At 43.0% G+C, this 20763-nt stretch overlaps 1 protein-coding gene across 1 annotated transcript in view; it reads right to left on the minus strand.

The window, feature by feature from the left end:
• Positions 1-11834, minus strand: part of LOC145340154 (xyloside xylosyltransferase 1-like) — a gene marked incomplete at its 3' end in the record, with an annotated part of 28533 nt that extends 16699 nt beyond the window's left edge. Inside the window, exon 1 of the mRNA XM_080184586.1 lies at positions 11325-11834. Within this exon, the coding sequence (XP_080040712.1) occupies positions 11325-11822 (498 nt within the window). The remainder of the gene's footprint in view (positions 1-11324) is intronic.
• Between the last annotated feature and the right edge of the window lie 8929 nt (positions 11835-20763).

Here is a 20763-nt window from a genome sequence, read left to right on the forward strand (position 1 = left end):
TCTCACCCTCCTTTTGGGGACAGTCTTGTCATCGTACAGAGGCTACCATCCACCATGTTGTGAAGCATTAACACATTGAATCAGAACAAATCCACCAACTCAAAAGTGGGCATCTATGTGATGCTGCAGGCCATCATCCACAGGGTTGTATTTAATCACAATAGATAATATCATGGCATGGCATAGCCTTCATTTCAGCATCACCATCAATCCACAGAACCAACCCTGGTTCAATAAGAAGTGTAGGAGGGCATTGCCAAGTATTTCTAAAAATAAAGTGCTAACATGATGAAACGTGGATGCTAAAGAGCAGGAGCAGTGTGTAATAAACAGAGCTAAATGAACCCACAAATCAATAACTATATCAGATAAAAGCTCTGACATCCAGCCACAGTCATGAGTGAGCAATTAAACAACTAATTGAATGATGATGGTGGGCCCAGCACATACACACCACAATATTTCATGTTTTATTATGCACAGGATTCGATAAGTCTGACCCAAGATCCTGGATGACTAATTCTTCAACAATATTTAATCCCAACTGTATTTTGTAATGTAATTAATTTTCAAATGGTATTAGCATCCCTTTCTTTAAATTAAGTTTGACAGTAATATTGTTATAGACATGGATTCTTAACATTAGTCACGTACATATTTGTCTGTTTTTGAAACAGACACCAATGCACACTGTACATTTGTATGTGGTAATGTTGCAAGAAATAGTTTATGATCACGAGCATCACCTTGGAACCAATACTGTGTTGGTAGATCAATGGTTTCCACAGTTTCAAGCTGCTTTTAATGGTAATGTCACATGCCAAAGTGCTGTCCGTTAAAAGATGCCAGATTAATGACCAAATAAAAAAAAGAAAAGGCTGAAGCAACCAGCTTCAGCAAAGACAAGTCCTGTTGACAATCGACTGTGGCTTGCTCCAGAGGTTCCAACAATCATAGATGTCCTTTTTCAACCAACTTGATATGTTCCATTTCGATATACCAAGAAATGACTGACCACATTGGATCCAGCAAAGGCAATGGGCCCCAGCAAGACACGTGCTTCAAAACTAGCTGCACCTCTGGCCTAGCTGTTCAAATACAGCCACAACACTGGTATCTACCCAGCAATGTGGAAACTTCCCTAAGTATCTCCTGTCCACTAAAAGCAGGATACCTCTAATCCAGCCATTTGCCCTCATCAGCATACTCCCAACCATAGAATCATACAGCGCAGATGAGGCCCTTCAGCCCAACAAGTCTGCACCGACACATTAGAAACACCCAAACTCTCGCCTAATCCCATCTGACGGCACTTGGCCCATATCACCATCATCAGCCTTTCAAAGTTGTTTCACAACAAGCTGGAATCAATGGAGTAGCAATGTGTAAGGTAGTTCAGGCACAGCTAGGAAGCGGTGATTGTGTGCACTACCTAGTCTATGAAGGCTTGCAGGAAGAGCCTGCCATCTCCACCCCTGTACCAATAGTACTTAGAACCAGCATTGCCTTCAACCTTTACACAGTGAACAAAGTTTAGTGGTGATGTTATTAGATCAGTAACCCAGGGATCTTAATACCAAGAAGTGTGTTCAAATTCTACCAAAGTGGGGAATTTTAAATTCACTTAATAAACAAACCCGGAACAGAAAACTGGTAACGGTGACCATGTTACCGTTTTCATAATATGGTGACACTGGAACAGCAGACAGCACACTTCTCTCTCATGTTCAGTTGCAGGAGCTGTATTAATGATACAGATCACATATCTAAATTGACCACATAATATGTACCACATTCTGCTTAAGCTGCAGTAATAATGTTTCCCCATCACCATTACATTTACCTTGTTTATTTCTTAATACAGCCTTGAAGTAAGGTTTGGAACTTCAATACAAACAGGCTGAGAAGCAGTAACTCTGACCCTAACCCTGACCTGGGAGGCAGTGATCGGAATCCTTAGGCCACCCACATTGAACCCAGAGTCACTGCTACCAGATAGACCAAGGGAGGAATCAGCAGCCTGACGAGCCATGTCACCTCACCCCAGGTCTAACTCACTGGTCTCCTGGGCACCTGCATCAAGTTGTTGTTGATCTCGCTGTGGAACCAGTAGCCCAGCACTGACACTGGACATAATTTTCTTGTCATGGGGAGCCAAGAACTAGTCCAGTTACTGATAGGCAGCAGTGTGGCCTGTGGTATCATATATCCAACCAATAGGAAAAACTGCACAAGCACAAGTCGAGTGTTGAAGGCGGCATTCAGCATGCTTGGTTTCATCGGTCAGAACATGGAATACAGGACTTGGGATGTCTTGTTGAAGTTGTACAAGACATTAGTAAGCCACACTTATAACTCGATCCATCAAGTTCCGGTAGCATCCTAGTAAATCTTTTCTGCACTCTTTTTAGTTTAATAATATCTTTTCTATAATAGGGTGACCAGAATTGCACACAGTATTACGTCACCCTGTTATAGAAAAGATATTATTAAACTAAAAAGAGTGCAGAAAAGATTTACTCGGATGCTACCGGAACTTGATGGATTGAGTTATAAGGGTAGACTGGGACGTTTTTCTCTTGAGGCTGAGTGGTGATCTTATAGAGCTCTATAAAATTATGGGGGGCATAGATCAGCTTGATAGTCAATACCTTTTCCCAAGAGGTAGGGGAGTCTAAAACTAGAGGGCATAGGTTTAAGGTGAGAGGGGAGAGATACAAAAGTGTCCAGAGGCGCAATTTTTTCCACAGAGGGTGGTGAGTGTCTGGAACAAACTGCCAGAGATGGTAACAGAGGCGGGTATAATTTTGTCTTTTAAAAAGCATTTAGATAGTTACCTAGGTATGATGGGTATAGAGGAATATGGATTAAATGTGGGCAATTGGGACTACCTTATGGTTTAAAAAAAAAGGACAACATGGACAAGCTGGGCTGAAGGGCTTGTTTCCATGCTGTAAACCTCCACGACTCTTAAATAGATGCAACATTCAGCTTCAAGGTGGCATCAGGGGGTACTGTGGTCATAAAAAGCCATTTGGTTCAATAACATCTACAGGAAAGGAAAGCTGATGTCCTTGTTTGGTCTAAGATTTTGATAATATTTTGGTTTTTAGGTTCAATATTGGTTTGAAATCATATTTTAGGAATTTGTCTTAGAAATTTAAACTGGACTATTTAAGGCTGTCTGCTGAATAAGAACGAAATAGTTAAAAATGGGTCGAGAACAGTTCCAGCAACTGTGTAGGTGTCAGCTTATCTGGTTCAATACAACCACGTTTGGTTTAATTACGTGATGCACAATTCAAAGCATCTTTGTCAGATTTACAGAAATAAGCAAGGGATTTGAACACCACAGTTTGAACTTAGTATGACAGCTTAACTTTAAACAAGAACCATCATGTCTTTGATTTGGACTTGACTGTCTACACTTCCTGCTGCCTCGGCAAAGCAGCCAGCATAATCAAGGACCGCACGCACGTTGCACATTCTCTCTTCCACCTTCCTCCATCGGGAAAAAAATACAAAAGTTTGAGGTCATGTGCCAACCGACTCAAAAACAGCTTCTTCCCTGCTGACTTTCGAACGGACCTACCTTGTCTTAACACCCTAGTTATGACTGTAATACCACATTCTGCACTCTTTTCCTTCTCTATGTATGGTATGCTTTGTCTGTAACAGCGCGCAAGAAACAATACTTTTCACTGTATGCTAATACATGTGACAATAATAAATCAAATCAAATTAGACTTGCGTTTCCATTCATAGGAGACACCAGGATCCGAGGGCGCTGCCTCAGAGTAAAGGGACACCCCTGTGGAACTGAGAGGAGGAGGAATTTCTTCAGCCAGAGGGCGGTGAATCTGTGGAATTCATTGCCACAGAAGACTGTGGAGGCCAGTTCACAGACTGTATTTAAGACAGCTAGGTTCTTGATTGGTGAGGCGATCAAAGGTTACGGGGAAAAGACAGGAGAATGGAATTGAATCAACCACGATCAAATGGCAGAGCAGACTCAGTGGGCCAAATGACCTCATTCTGCTCCTATATCTTATGGTCTTGATCCATTAACCACATTTGTTGGACAGAGCACACACATTTTAAAAAGACTCTTCTTTCCTGACACCGTACTAGGAAATATTACTAACATCTGTTCTTAATTATCTTAGTATCCATGGCAATAGGTTAACTTGTTTTATGTGAATGTAACTCCTGGGGCATAGGAATAGAAAAGATGGGTATTTGTCTCAGACCTGGCTTCTAGTTATTTGGGGGGGACCACCAGCTGATCCCACCTTAAGATAATGAAAAGCGACATTTTAATTATTTCCTAATAATGGGTGAAGAACAGTCAGAATTGGGCTAAATGTGGAAACTCAAGTCTTCATTGATACAGTTTCACCATGGCTTGTGCGGTTTAATTCTTCTGTTACAGTTTAACATACCTTCAGAGACAGAAGAAGAAAGACATCACCTTTGCTGGCTGCAGTCCAGGAATCCTCGGCATGGAGGGATAAGAAACTTCCATGATGTCTTCACTGTTTTTGTTACATACATATAGCATCTTCTTTGATAAATTATAGTTGATTCATAAAGACTGGTTGTTTATTCCTTCTTACGTCAGACAGAGCAGAGGATCCCACTGACGTAAATTAGGAATTCAGAACCTAGATATTTAAATAGGTGTCTTATACCTCAGACTTCAGACCCACAGCAATTTAGTTGACTCTTAACTGCCCTCTGAAATGACCTGGCCAGTCACTCAGTTAAGGGCAATTAGGGATGGGCAATAAATGTTGACAATACCCACATCCTATGAATGAAGATTCACGAGGTTCTCCAGGCATTCGCATGAGGCTCCTCAGGGATAAGATATTTTATTGCATACCATTCAGAGACAAAAAGATTTGTTGTCACCAAAACCATGGGGATATTATCACAAGGAACAGTAGCAGAATGGTCACTGTCAACATAAAAGCCACTACGTGAGAACATTATTGCCAAAGTTTTGCAGCAACTGTACCGATGGGTACCAATACTTATATTTGGGTTTAGTTATATTCCTGGTCAGCATTCTTGACTCAACCAAGTCTATCACAAATAGAGTTACCTAGTTATTCATTTCATTGTTATTTTGGTTGGTGTGTAACAGAGTTCATAAAGGTTTACTGCACAGAAACAGGCTCTTCAGCCCAACTTGCCCATGCCGCTCAGCTTTTGCCACTAAGCTGGTCCCAATTGCCCACGTTTGGTCCATATCCCTCTATACCCATCTTACTCATGTAAATGCTTTTTAAAAGCAAAAATGTACCCACCTCTACTCCTCCTCTGGCAGTTCGTTCCAGACACTTACCACCTTCTCTGTGAAAAAAAAGTTACCTCTCTGGACCCTTTTGTATCTCTTCCCTCTCACCTTAAACCCATGTCCTCTAGGTTTAGACTCCCCTACCTTTGGGTAAAGATATTGACTATCTACGTTGTCTATGCACCTCATTATTTTATAGACCTCTACAAGATCACCCCCAAACCTCCTACACTCCAAAGAAAAAAGTACCAGTCTATCCAGCCTCTCCTTATAACTCAAACCTTCAAGTCCCAGTTGCATCTTAGCAAATCTTTTCTGCACTCTTTCTAGTTTTATAATATCCTTTCTATAATAGGGTGACCAGAACTGCACACCATAATCCAAGTGTGGCCTTACCAATGTCTTGACATTATAGACACATTTGTTCATTGCATATTGTGCTTTGAAATAAGGTATTATAATAGATGCAAGGACTATATTATTAAACATGGAGATAGATGCTAACCTGCATAAAATATTGCAAGGAACATGACCGAATTACGCTGGATAGTCAAACTCAAAGCTGCCAATATCAAACCTGAAAATATGAGAAATTGAAACACTAAAAAGTCACAGGATCCACCTTTGTTGCATTAGATTTATACAGTAAAATTCAGCATGCATATCTTTAATACAATTTTCCGATTTTTTTCACTGTGCCAGAGAATACAGTTATGACTGGAACATTATACCATGCGTCGCCTGCCACATTATGAGCAAACACCCTCAAATCGGATTTATCTCAGATAAGCAAAATCAGAAACCCAAGGTTTCCACATAAAGTAAATACAGGAAGTCGGTCAGTGAGCAAATATTATTTAACCTCAGCGACTGAATACAATGTTTTTCTCCTCCTCTGTAAACTTTTTGCAGAAAAATGACAAAAATTTGCACTTCTAACTGGATCATTAAGAATGTAAATGTAATTGTTGAAGAAGAAATAAGAGACATGCTGCCAAAGTCCTCATCAGGATAGCTCACCAGAAATAACCAATTGCAATGTGTGTGTGTGTGTGTGTGTGTGTGTGTGGGGAGGGGGGTGGTGGAGAGAAAGAGAGAGAGAGAGAGAATCAGGAGTGCTGATTGGACTCTAATTGGTGGAGACATGGGGAGTGCAGCATAGAACAGTTACCTGCCCAGCTTTGATCAAATTCAAACCAGTGACTCTGATTGGTCAAGACCTTGCCCCGGGGAATGAACATTCCCCAAACTTTTGTTTGATTGAAAAAGGTGCAAAGTGTGGACATGTTCCTGCTGTCTGCGAAGAGCAGGGCCCTGTGTGTGAATATATGTGACTTCTAGCAGACAAAGTGAGGCACACTGCAAGCCCAACTGAATCTTAAATTGCTTTTTACTGTGTTTCTTAATACTATCAGGATTATTTAGCAGGTGTTGTCCAATTGTAGATGGAAACAATGTTTTAAAATTTACAAGCATCGACTGGTTGGATATGGTCAATACTTTGGCAGTTGCAAACAGCTGAAAGGACATGCCATTTGATATAATTTACCAATGGTTGGAATACAGTATCTCACTTACACGTACCCTCTCTGTTAGAGGAAGCTGAGGGTGCCCCAAGAGGCATGGGACCCTCATCCTCTTCTGGCACATCCTCAGCCTTTACTTGGCAATACAGCTGACTTGGAAGCTACCACTGGGGCACAGGTGACATCCCCTCCAGTTATGTTTGGGCCACCTGCAAGGCAGCCCTGTCCAGCCTACAAAGCACTTCATGTATCCCAAGTGTACAGGTTCTGAACTGACTGCTCCAGGCTACATAGAGTGCCCTGCAATCTGTGTGTAATGGTGCATTACTGCTGCATGCACTTGAGGTTTTTCTGCAATAGGACTCTCTATGAGGTTAGTAACCCTCTCATTGAATGAGCTCATCTGTTCAAGGTCTTGACAGATGGTCAATCTCAACTCCTCTGGTGACTCTTCCACTCTCAAATCCCAACTCTGCACAGCCCCGGGAGAGTGGGGGGAATCCCAACTCCACACAGCTCCGGAGGGGATCCCAACACTGCAGAGCCGCAGAGTATACAGACAAAGCATACTGTTTATAGGGGAGGAAAGGAGTGAGTGCAAAATGTGGTGTTACTATCATAGCTAGGATATAGGAGAAAGATCAACTTAATGTGAGGTAGATCCTGTCAAAAGTCTGACAACAGCGGAGAAGAAGCTGTTCTCCAGTCAGTTGGTACATGACCTCAGACTTTTGTATCTTTTTCCCAACAGAAGAAGGCGGAGAAAAGAATGTCCAGGGTGTATCGGGTCCTTAATTATACTGATTGCTTTGCCGAGGCAGCAGGAAGTATGGACATTATCAATGGATGGGAGGCCAGCTCTATATGGAAACAAGTTCTCAGCAGGTTAAGTGAAGGTTCAAAGTAACGGGCCGTGCAAATCTTTTCACAGATAACTGTTTGCTGATTGCAAGAGGGGTTTGCAGAGGGTGTTTCAGATGGCATATAGCAGGGATGCAACACTTCAATATAATTCTTTTACGTGCCTCAAACACATTTGCCAGCTCTTAAGATCGTGATCAAATTGGTAGACACAAGGCACTGATGGGCCCAAGTTGTGTCTTCTATCTTGCCCACTCTGGAGTCAGTGCATCTCCATTCCTGCCTTTGGTCTACCTAATTAGGTGGCTGCCTCATCTCTCCGTCAATTATGTGCAAAACATGAGACAATACACAAAATGATGCGTGGACTTTCAGTAATAGGATGGATTTCTTGCTGGTGCTGTGTCAGCTGTCAGGTTACATCAGCTTCGTGATTGGGAAATTCTTTTGAAAGTAGATGAATTCTCTCTGATATCAGATACCCCAGAAAGAAACTTCATTCCAATGTGAACATCTCCACCTGAATTATGTATGAATCTATAGACATCAGTATCAAGTTCAGTTTTAATTGAGTCTGTATTGAACGCTGGACTCCATGCATATTAGGACATCTGTCAAATTTATTTCCCAGTTAAGTACTTTAGATTACTAAAATGACTGGAAAAATATATTTTACTTGATTAACCGTTTGTGAACTGGTTAATTCTTTACCATTTTAAGTACATGGGATGGCACAATGGTCAGCACTGCTGCCAGGCACTGACACTGCTGGCAGGGATCCAGGTTCGATTTCTAGCTTGGGTCACTATCTGTGTGGAGTTTGCACACATTCTCTGGCCAGCATAATTAAAGACCCCACGCACCCCGGACAATCTCTTTTCCACTTTCTTCCATTGGGAAAGAGATGCAGAAGTCTGAGGTCACATCTCTGCATGGGTTTCCTCCGGATGCTCTGGTTTCCTCTCAGACCAAACACGTGCAGATTAGGTACACTGGCCATGCTAAATTCTCCCTCAGTGTACTCAAACAGGTCCTGGAGTGTAGCAACTAGGGGATTTTTTACAGTAACTTCATTGTGCAGTGTGAATGTAAGTCTTCTAATAAATAACGTGTACTGTTAGTTCCTCATATACTTTCTAAACTTTGTTTATTGTCTTATTTATAAAAAAAATCCAGATTCCAGTTTTAAATTGATCGGAATGGTGAATCAACTCAGAATAGACAGAAAATGGTGGATTTCCTAGACACCGGGTAATTGTTGGTCCTGTGCAGCATTGCATTCATTCACACATGCATTTTGACACATAGCAAAATCAGCCTGCTTGTGGAAACTGCATTGTTGCTGCAAGATAAATTGGATTTAACCTAACAAAATGAAAATTTAAAAATCTTAGGAGCTACCTGAAAAAGTTTGAAACAGACCAATGTTGTTGCTTTCACTGAGAGGATTCAGAGGCACAACTTTTTCTCTGTTCCATCTCTTCCTAAGACGTACAAAAAAAAGGAGGGAGGGGCAACATCACATGCTCCCACTAAGCTGCACGAGTGACTGTGCAGTAAAGTAGAAGGCATGTATTCTATATCGAACAGGCGTTCAGCCACACTAATAAAATGTAAAGATAGCTGGTGAAATCAGTATGTGCTGAGTGCCACAATTGTAAAGGGAACATTACTTCTAGCTCCTTGTATTTTAGTGCTCTGGATAGAAAAGCCAACATTCCACTGATTTTTTTGCAACTTGAGATTTTCACGATCTATGTACATAGATCCAAGGTCTTTTTGGACCTGTACTGTTGTTAGTCTTTCACCATTTAGGAAGTACACTAGTTCTATTACTTTTAGGCCCAAAATAGATGGTCTTAGATTTATCTACAATGAATTTTATTTGGCACAGTTATATTGAATTAATCCATTCAGGTCTCTTCGTAATTGTATGCTTTCATTGACACTGCTTAAAAAAAGTTACCTATCTGAATTTGGATATGTGATTTTTTAATCCCATCATCTAAATCATGGACAAACGCAGGTCATTGTGGGTCACCTCCACTCAAATCCTGCCAATGAACCCAACTCTCTGGGCTGGATGCTCCATGCACTCTTCTGGCATCTTTCACAACGATGGAGGTGGCCCAGCACCATGAGCATCAATTCTAGTTAACAATCTTTCATGACAGACTTTCTCAAATGCCTTCTGGACAACCATCTGAACAACAGCCCTAAACATTCCTTGTCCATGACTTTAACCAGCTCTTCCAAAAGATCAATGAGTAAATCATACCTGACAAATTTCTTACCAACCAATGCTTGGTTCCCCTCTAAGCAGCTGACAGTTTTCAAGGTGTTTGGTCACTCCACTTGTAATTATAGATAATTACCTGGCAGCAGAAGTTAGGCTAACCGGTCTATCATTTCCATCTCTCGTCTTTCTTAAATAACACTTTCATGGAATCTTTGGAAGATCATGGTTAAAGTTCTCACTAACTTCCTTTGATATACCCAGATGTGAAAGCCACCTGGTTCTACACATTCAAATTAAGCATAACCTGCCTTGAAGTACATGTGGACATACACCAACTGAAAACTTCCTTTACCAACGGTATAAAAATAAAGATTGTTGCAATTATACACAGTGTTGCTGAGACCACATCTGGAGTATGGTGTCCAGTTTTGGTCTCTTTATTTGGAGAAGGATGTGGTAGCATTGGAACAAAGGTGTTGACATACAAGGAGAGATTAAACAGCTTGGGTTTATACTCGCTGGACTTTAGAAGGATAAGAGAGGGATCTGATTGAGATATATAAAATTTTTAAAGGGATTGATACAGTCGACATAGACCAAACGTTTCCTCTTATGGGGCAATCTAGAACAAGAGATCACAGGTATTGGCTGACAGGTGGTCGATTTAAAACTAAAAAAAAAGGAGAGACTACTTCTCGGTGGTGAATTTGCAGAACTCGCTGCCCCATAGTACGGTAGAATCTGAATCATTGAATGGTTTCAAGAAGGAGATAGATATATTCCTAATTATAAAAAAGGGATGCAAGGATATGGGGGACAGTTGGGGAGGTGCAGTTGAAACCAAGGAGCGATCAGCCATGATCTGTTAAATGGCAGAGCAGGCTAAAGGGCTGAATTTGCCCACTTCTGTTCCTAATTCGTACGAAATACTGTAACGTCAGTGCTTTCAAGTTCAGCATTGCCCTCAGAAATCATATTGAACAATTTTGTAAGGAAGCCAAAATGTTCAAACTCAGCTACTGTCACAGCGGTTAGCATTGCTGCCTCATAGCGACAGGGACCCTGGTTTGATTCCCAGCTTGGGTCACTGTCTGTGTGGACGTTCTCCTCGTGTCTCCATGGGTTTCCTCCCACAGTCTGAAAGACATGCTGGTTAGGTACATTAACCCAAAAAGGTGCTGGAGTGTGGCGACTAAGGGATTTTCACAATAATTTCATTCCAGTGTTAATGTAAGCCTTATTTATGACACTAATAAATAAACTTTACTGTCTGTCCATTCTCACCAAAATCTATTTAAAAACAATAAACAGACTATAAGACAGTGGGAAATTGTTGTTGCGAGTGGGCACGGTCAGAGGGCTGGCACCTTTCAGTGGTAAAGCGCAGATGAAGTACCTGGTAGTTGAAGGCAGCATCCTGCAGCAGCTCCTGCAGAAGCGGCTCTCCTATTTTCTTGCTGGGCAGGTCAGCCACAAAGTGCAGATGCAGCACCTCATTATCCTCCAACATCGCGTGTTTCACCATGGAGCTGATGGCCAGCCTCAGTTTCTCCTGCAGGCCGGAGTTCTTGTCCGCCTTGGTGAACATCATCAGAAGGTGCAAGAGGCGCCTCTGCCTCCCCGCCGGCTCGCTGCTCTCAAAGCGACCGCTCGCCGCAGCCTCTGCCGCTTTCTTGCCGCTGAGGTTGACAGTCAGCTGGACATCGCCCTGGCCGCTCCTCCCCGCCTGGCTCTCCTTCATCCTCCGGGTGGTGCTGGAGAAATTCTCGTGGTTGGATCCGAAGTAGTAAAAGGCGAACACGGCGAAGGCGGCGGCGAACAGCAGCGCAAACTGGTAGGAGCGGAATGAGGTGAACTTGGCCTTGCTCTGGAGCAGCTTCCTCCACAATGCCATTGTGTGTGTGTGTGTGTGAGCTGCAGGGAGGACACTCAGCCCGCCGCCGCTGCCTGCCCCTAATCCAGCCCCTCCCCCCGGAGGAGACCAACCAATCACAGACAGGCTTCGCCAAACCATCAGCCAATCAAAAACCCCACTCGCTGTGACGCGCCTGCAATCGGAAATGCAGCAGCCAATGAAAAGCCACCTCTCAGGAACTTAGCAAGAAATCTAAACAGCCGGCTTGGGAAAGTGTTTATTTGAAGTTTATTTATTACTCTCACCAATAGGCTTACATTAACACTGCAACGAAGTTACCGTGAAATTCCCCTAGTCGCCACACTCCAGCGCCTGTTTGGGTCAATGCACCTGAACCAGCACCTCTTTCAGAGTGTGAGAGGAAACTGGAGCACCCACAGGAAACCCATGCAGACACAGGGAAAACATGCAAACTCCACACAGTGACCCAAGCTGGGAATTGAACCTGGGTCCCTGGCATAACCACTGTGCCGCCATGCTGCCCCGCAAACAACTTTCTGGGGAAATCATGACATAGGGGAATAGCCAGACTGCAGGTGGAGAGGTGGAGGAATTGGTATCAGATCTTGATTTGATTCATTGTCACAAGTATTGGATACAGTGAGATGCATTGCTACTTGCACGCTAGACAGACAAAACATACCATTGATAGATTACATGGGGGCGAAGGAAAGGATGCAGTATATAGTATTACAATTATAGCTAAGGTGTAGAGAAAGCTCAGCTTAATACAAAGTAGGTCCATCAAAATTCTGAAGGTAACAGGAAAGAAGCTGCTTTTGAGTCAGTTGGCACATGACTTTTTTTCCCAACGGAAGAAGGTGGAAGAGTATGTCTGAGGTGTGTGGGGTCTTTGATTATGCTGGCTGCTTTTCCAGGGCAGTAGGAAGTGTAGATGGAGTCTATGGATGGGAGGTTGGTTTGCATGATGATTTGGGCTTCATTCACGATCCTTGTTGTTTGTTGTTGGATCTTTGTCAAGAGCCATTCCAAGCTGTGATAAATCTGGAAAGGATGCTTTCTATGGTGCATCTGTAAAAAGTTGGTTAGGTGGGTATCCAGACTTGGGGTGGGGAAGAGTGGGTATTCAGATCTTGTGAGGAGGGGTATCCAGATCTTCGGAGGGGGGAGGAAGATTACGTGGATCAGTGTTTTTCAAACTTTTTGTCCAGTGACCTACTTTTGCCAAACAGCCATCCCCCCTCGACTCGTGTTCGCTTTGGACAGATGACCCTGCTGTGGTGGGCAGGATGGTAGCACAGTGGTTAGCATTCTGCCTCACAGTGCCAGGGACCCCAGTTTGATTCCAGGCTTGGGCCACTGTCTGCATGGAGTTTGCACATTGTCGCCATGTCTGCATGGGTTTTCTCTGGGTGCTCTTGTTTCCTCCCACAGTCCAAAGACATGTGGGTTAGGTGCTTTGGCTATGCTAAATTGCCCCTTAGTGTCAGGGGGACTAGCTAGGGTAAATGCATGGTATCATGGGGATAGAACCTGAATGGCCTCCTGCACTGTAGGAGTCTGTGATTCTATGATGTCACTCCAGTCATGCCACGGTCATGTTGGCTACCCCAGTACTTATGAGTCCTCTGTAATGAACCCAGTTGAGCCTGCACTTAAAATCACATAACTATTCAATGCTTCAAAGATCTGTGCACATTCATGCTGGACAGTAACGTCAAGCAGCACAACAAAGCCCCGAGTTCATTGTGCCAAACATACCTAACGTAAACCAACTATGTTGTGCAATCTGTAACGTCTGTACCTTCATTCAGTTGTATTGGGAAATCCCCCTCTAACTTTAATAGGCCGTACTTCTAAATTCTCAGCAATACCACAAACTCAATGAGACACTGTTATCACGGAGAGTGATATATTTCAGTTTTTCAGTTGATTTCCCATTGAAGACTATGTGAGCTATGCCTGGTGAGAATTAACATCTCTGTAATAGTGTGGGGCATTTTCTTTTACCATATAAGAGACTAATTGTGCTTCGTCATTCAATGTTACATTTCTACAAGGACCTGAGCTGATGATTTCAGTTCTTGCAACATCCTTTGAAAAAATCCAAAGGTTTGTGCTCCGGATCATCATGGATTCAGCAGAGCAACTAATGCTGTCTCCAGCTGGTTCAGATGTGAAATCCTGGGTGGTAGGTTTATCAGTTATTGACATCTCTGGTCCTCTTTTGTGCAACTAAACAATCCACGTCTCCAATCAGCTTAGTAGGAAGGGAAAGAAAATTGGCACCAAGTGCATGTTCAGGTCGCTCTGACCTGTTTATGCCCAGGTACTGCAGCAAGAATTTACCCGGAGACAAAATGGGAAAAAAGGTCAAGTGATCTTTGGAGATCATTTTTGGTGACCCATTTTTCAACATCCTTCATGGGTTGCAACCCCCACTTTGAAAAGCAGTGATCTCAACTGTGGAAGAGGAGGTTGGGGGTTGGGGGTTGGGGGGGCGGCAGTATGTAGTAGACGAGCAGAAGTAATGTCCAGATTTATTTTGAGAGGGGCTGTCCAGACTGTGGAGCTGGGTGGGGTATTATCCAGACTGTGTGCTGTGAGGGTGGGGATGGGGTACTCCCCAGACTGGGGGAGAGGGTGGGGTATCACCCAGACTGGATGAGGGGTTGGGGTATCACCCAGACTGGATGGGGTGGGGGGGGGGGGGGGGAGTAATTTCCAGACTGAGAAGGGGTGGAGGTGGAGTTCTATCCATGAGGTAGAGGAGTGGTTTGTGATACTATCCAGACAGAGTGGGGTTGGGGTGATACTCAGACTGTGTGGCAGTTAATGTGGGATACCCTCCAGACTGTTGTGGGAGTGTACTGCGCATGCATAAGAAAAACACCATGCAGGCAACAAGCAACCTGGTATACAGAACAACCACCTCAAATAGGTGGCAATCTGAGAAAATTTAGCAAAAGTTTCAGAAAGAGCCACAATTCAAAAACTGCCCAAACATAATGCCATTATCACACTAAAATGCTACGTAATGCAACCTGCAACCAACATTCTTATATTCTGTTGAGGGTGCAGTACAAGGGGTTAATTTTAACTGTGATTTGTCAATAATACAGTATACATTAGAGGAAGCGATACAATATCTCAATACGTTGTTCTCTCTTATCGGCTTCATGGTAAGGTGAAGCCAATCTTAAAATATTTCTCAATAAAGTTTACATTTTACTACCTCAGCAGACTCTGAATATTCTGTGTTAACACACAAGACAAAGAATACTGTACAGTGTAGCTAGTGAAGGATGGTGTGACATTAGAGGCAATTCAGAGGATGTTTGCCAGGTTGATGAAAGGTTTGATGTATAAGGAGAGAAAGAGTTTGGGCTTGGAATTGCTGGAGTTTAGGATGAGGGGGGATCTAATCAAGGTGTATAAAATACTAAAAAAAAAGGATTGATCAAGTAAAGGTAGGTCAAATGTTTCCCCTTGTGGGGCAATCTAGAACAAGAGATCACAGGAATAGGTTGAGAGATGGAAGATATAAAACTGTGGTGAGGATCAATTACTTCTTGCAGAGGGTGGTGAATTTGTGGAACTTGCTGCCCCATAGCGCAGTGGAGTCTGAATCATTAAATGGCGGAGTAGGCTCAAAGGGCTGAATTGCCTACTTCTTCTCCTAATTCCTACGTTCCTATGTAACAAACATGGAAAAATCTCTACCATTACCAGAAAACTTCAGCCACCCCAGTTAACTGTAAATCGGTGTGGTGAGTAAAAGCGAAAATGGTCCTGCCAACGAGGCTGAATGTCATTTTTACAGAAAGGAGGGTAACTTTAAGGCTACATGTTGCAGCAAGAAGCCTGTACAGAATAAGCAAAAAGATGGCAAGATCCGTGAAAGAGAGGTATCAAGGATATGGAATTGCCTGTGGGGAGACCCAGGAGCCAAGTGGAAGCTATGGGTTGCTGATATGCCAGGTCTCAACCCAGCAGAAGTTTATTTGAGGCAGTGGTATAGTGATTTGGCACTGGACTAGTGATACAGAGACCCGGGTAATAAATACTCTGGCGACCTGGGTTCTAAGCGGATGGTAAAATTTGAATTTCAACAACAATTTGGAACTAAAAGTCTAACGATGACCATGAAACCATTGTTGATTGTCCTAAAAACTCATCTGGTTCACACATAACCATTAGGGAAGGAAATCTGCCATTCTTACCTGCTCTGGCCTACATGTGACTCCAGACTCACAGCAATGTGGTTGACTCTTAAATGCCCTCAGCTGAAGGGTAATTAGGCATGGATGATAAATGCTGGCCAAGCCAGCAACACCCATGTCCCATGAACAAATATTTTTTAAAAAATTACATTGTATTATGTCAAGTAGCACCCAGGACAGGACCTATTAAACATGATGGGCTGAGCAATGATCTGTGAAGAAAGTGAAATAATAAAAGCACTTGGTGCCTACTTCATTCTGCAAAACAAATAGTCTTATCTAGCAGGCTAAATTTAACAAGTGTAACCAACATCAAGGAAAAGGCATTGATAAATTTAACAGTGATCTGTGTAGACCTGCAGCAAAATGTGAATATGGCAGGTTAAACAAGTTAATTAATCAGAGACAAAATTGTTGTCAGAGTCCTGAATGAGCATCACCTGACCACTTGCAGTTGAGGAATGACTTAACCTCAACAAAGGCAATGCAACTGAGCAGACAAACTGAGGCCAGGAAGCAAAACCTATCAGTGATTCAGGGTGATAAGATGAACCATATCCCAAAAGTGACTGACTCAGTACAGTATGTTTACATAAAAGTGGCTGCACAAAAACAGGGGAGACAGGAAGACCATCCATCAGCCACCCCAGCTAACTGTAATTGGTGTGGCGAGTAAAAGCGAAAATGGTCCTGCCAAAGAGGCCAAATGCCTTTTTGCAGAAAGGAGGTAACTTTAAGGCTATGTGTTGCAGCAAGAAGCCTGTACAGAATGAGCAAAAAGATGGCAAGATCCGTGAAAGAGAGGTATCAAGGATATGGAATTGCCTTTCTGTGGGGAGACCCAGGAACCTGGTGGAAGTTACGGGTTGCTGATATCCCAGTAGAAGGAAACAGGACATGCTTTAAGTTAGTTATAGGTGCAACAGTTTCAATTATTTCTGATTCTGAATGGTGGTTGAAGAAAACTTCTCTTCAGCAAAAAAATATACAGGCCAGAAAATATAGAATTCAAGGTCGCAGGATAGAATCACAGAATCCCTACAGTGCAGAAGGAGGCCATTCAGCCCATTGAGTCTGCACCAACCACAATCCCACCCAGGCCCTATTCCCCCATCCTCTCATATTTATCCTGCTAATCCCCCAATACTAGAATTAATTTAGCGTGGCCAATCAATTTAACCCACACATCTTTGGACTGGGAGGAAACTGGGACGCCCGGAGGAAACTCTCACGCAGACACGAGGAGAATGTGCAAGCTCCACACAGACAGTGATCCGAGGCCGGGATTGAACCTGGGTCCCTGGTGCTGTGAGGCAGTAGTACTGCCACCTTGCCACCCCTGAATGCTGAATAGCTAAAAGCAACCCTTCAAATATAGAGAGAGAAGAATAACTGAAACCTGACCTGCACTGTTCACTCCCCGGCAGAAAAGCCTGTACTGACTTGCATCTGATTCCTGGAGTAGAGGAATTAGAAAACTGAGAAGATTAGCCCAAAAATTCCAAAGCCAGATTTCCACAACTGTGGACAGGACTAGGAAAGCTGAAGATCACTCCATAGCACTGAAACAAAGCCAATGTGTTTATCTACACCCAGGCAGGATCCTCAGCCACTCTTACCAAAAGCAAAGAAGGAAGTTGACTCTATGTTGAAACAAGGGGTCATTTCACCTGTGGGAAAACCCACACAAACCTGGTATGGTCTCAGTGCCAAAACCAAATGGACTTCTCAGAATTTCAGTAGGCTCTACCTAGTTGAACAAAATAGTTGAACACAAAGTACTTCTTATGTTTGTGGATGAGAGCTTAGCAAAATTGGGACAATCTTCATGAAGTTAGAAGCAAATGATGGTTTTTGGCAACTACCCCTTGATGAAGTGTCTAAATTGCTCACAACTTTCAGTACACCATTTGGGAACTTTTGTTTCAATAGATTACCCTTCAGCCTCAAATTAGCACCAGAAATCTTCCAGAGAATAATGTCAGGTGTCCCAGAAGGACTGGATAAAGTTATATGGATGATGTCCTGATCCGCAGATTCACTCTGACAGAACAGTACAAGCTGTGTTAAAATGCCTAGAGGAAGGAGAACTTACACTCAACAACAAATGTAAATTCTTGCAACCAACTTTCTGGTTCCTTCAGCATGTTGTAGATGCAGCTGTCGTCAGAGTTGATCCACGGAAGACTAGAACAAACAAGGGTTTCCAGCTCCTCGTAATATGACTGAGCTCATGAGATTCATTGATATGGTAAAGAAAATTGAAAAGATCCTGCCCATTCTAGTGATTATCAGTGAGCCATTGTATCAACTGTAATGATGTGGAGATGCCGGCGTTGGACTGGGGTAAAACACAAAGAAATCCCACAACACCAGTTTAAAGTCCAAACAGGTTTATTTGTAGCAAAAGCCGCAAGCTTTCAGGACAGGCTGTCCCTTCGTCAGGTAGCTGGGAGTTCAACTGTGATGACATGGAGCTGGGAAGAAGCATACCAGGGGTCTTTCGAGAAAATCAAAGAGATGCTGATATCACCCTAATACTTTAGCTCACTATGACTCACAGATACCTACTATCATTGCTACAGAACCATCAGGATTGGGAACTGTACTCTTTCAAATATACTAGGATAAAAAGTGTAGATTAGTCTACTATGCATTCTGTTCACTGATAGAAACCAAATAAGGTTATAAAAAGAAGCATTAGCTGATACATGAGTTTGTGAAACAATTACAGATTATATTCTTGGTATCCAAGATAGAGACACTACAAATCCTAAGTGACACACCCAGATTCTAAAGAGTCAGCAAGAATGGCTCCACAAGTGCAATGATTTAGACCGAGGACTATGAGGTTTGATGTAAAGACAGGATGTTCTGGGAAAACAGCAGACCATAGCAGATGCATTGTCCCGTATTACAATAGCAAGGTCTGAAGAAACTGATATAGCCCTTGTCAGAGGTAGAAGTCATTACATTGACAGCCACAACTCTACCAGCAACAAGTCACCAACTGAATTAAATCAGCGCTGCACAGGAATCCGATAAAGAATGTGCTCAGGTCAAAGAGTACTGTGTCAAAAGATGCCCGCATACATACCGTACAATTCGATTCTTAGACAGTACAATGAACAGAGAGGACAACTCAGTGTATTGATAATATCTCCATCTTTGATGGAAGAGTGGTCATTCTGTGGGTTTGGGAATTTGATCTTTGGGCATCATGAAATGTTGAATTAGAGCAAGGTATTCTGTTTGGTGACCAGGTCTCTCAAAGTCATTAGAATAGATTATATTACACTGTATCACTTGTGCTATTCATCATCAAGAGACAAGAGAACCATTCATGTCATCTTCCTTCTCATTACAACCATGGGAACATCTTGGATGGACCTTTTTGAACACAGACGTAACACATTCTTGATCAGGGTAGACGATTATCCAGATGGATAGAACTCCAGTAACTGCAGGGTCAAACTCCTGAAGCACTGATTACATTGCTAAAGGAGCTATTTGTAATGCACGGAATCTTAAACCTTGTAATCTCAGACAACGGACTACGGTTTGCCCATGAATATTTTAAAGAGTTCACAGCATCGTATCAATTTATCCATATGCCCAGTGCACCAAGATTCTCTCAGCTAATGATGAAACTGAAATAGTTCGTACTGTGAAAGCACCGCTGAAGAAAAATAATGACATCTACCCTGCGCTTCTGAGCTACCATTCAAACAAAATGGTTTAACAGCTCGTGAGCCTCCAATAGGAAGAAGACTGAGATTCTCCCATTCACAGCCATGCTGTATAAACAAGCTGATAACTTGCACAAGATGAGGGGGGGTGGGAGCGGGGGGAGGACTAATATTGTTCTGGCCAGATGTGGAACTATAACAAACATCATAAAGCACACAACCTGCCAAGCTCTCAACCAGGGGCGCCAGTTTGGACCCAAGACCAAGTTCATCATGGACAAGTGGTTGAACAGACACCACATGCACGGTCCTACCTTATCCAAACAGATAATGGTACAGTGAGATGGAACCGACTAAGTTGTCACATAGAAGCAATCTCCTACACAGAGATGTAGTGTGCATCAAGAGATCCAGGTGACCACCAGACTGGTGAACCTGAGTCATCTAAAAATTCCCTTCTGCCCAGCAGAGCCTGATGGAGTAGAGGACCTGGTCAGGGAAAGCAGCAGAACCACCACTGCAGTTGTCCCTAAGAAAATGATCTGAACAATATCCAGGCTTGGGTTGAAACATGGCAAGTAACATTTGCACCACACATCTGCCAGCAATGACCATCACTAATAAGAGACGCTCTAACCACCACCCCTTGACATTCAATAGTATAACCATCACTGAATCCCCCACTATCAATGTCCTTGGGCTTATCACTGACCAGAAACTCAACTGGACTCACCACATAAGCACAGTGGCTACAAGAACAGGTCAGAGGCTAGGAATACTGTGGCGAGTAACTCACCTCCTATCTCCCCAAAGCCTATCCACCATCTACAAGGTACTAGTCAGGAGTGTGATGGAATACTCCCCACCTGCTTGGATGAGTGCAGCTCCAATGACACTCAAGAAGCTTGACACCATCCTGTACAAAGCAGCCTGCTTGATTGTTTGTAGATGTGGTGCCATTCAATTCCTCCACCACCGAAGCACAGTAGCAGCAGTGTGTATCATCTACAAGACGCAATGCAGCACCTTCTAAACCCACAACCACTT

Source organism: Carcharhinus amblyrhynchos, unplaced genomic scaffold, assembly GCF_965287045.1.
Source record: "Carcharhinus amblyrhynchos unplaced genomic scaffold, sCarAmb.v2.hapA scaffold_807, whole genome shotgun sequence".
NCBI lineage: Eukaryota > Metazoa > Chordata > Chondrichthyes > Carcharhiniformes > Carcharhinidae > Carcharhinus > Carcharhinus amblyrhynchos.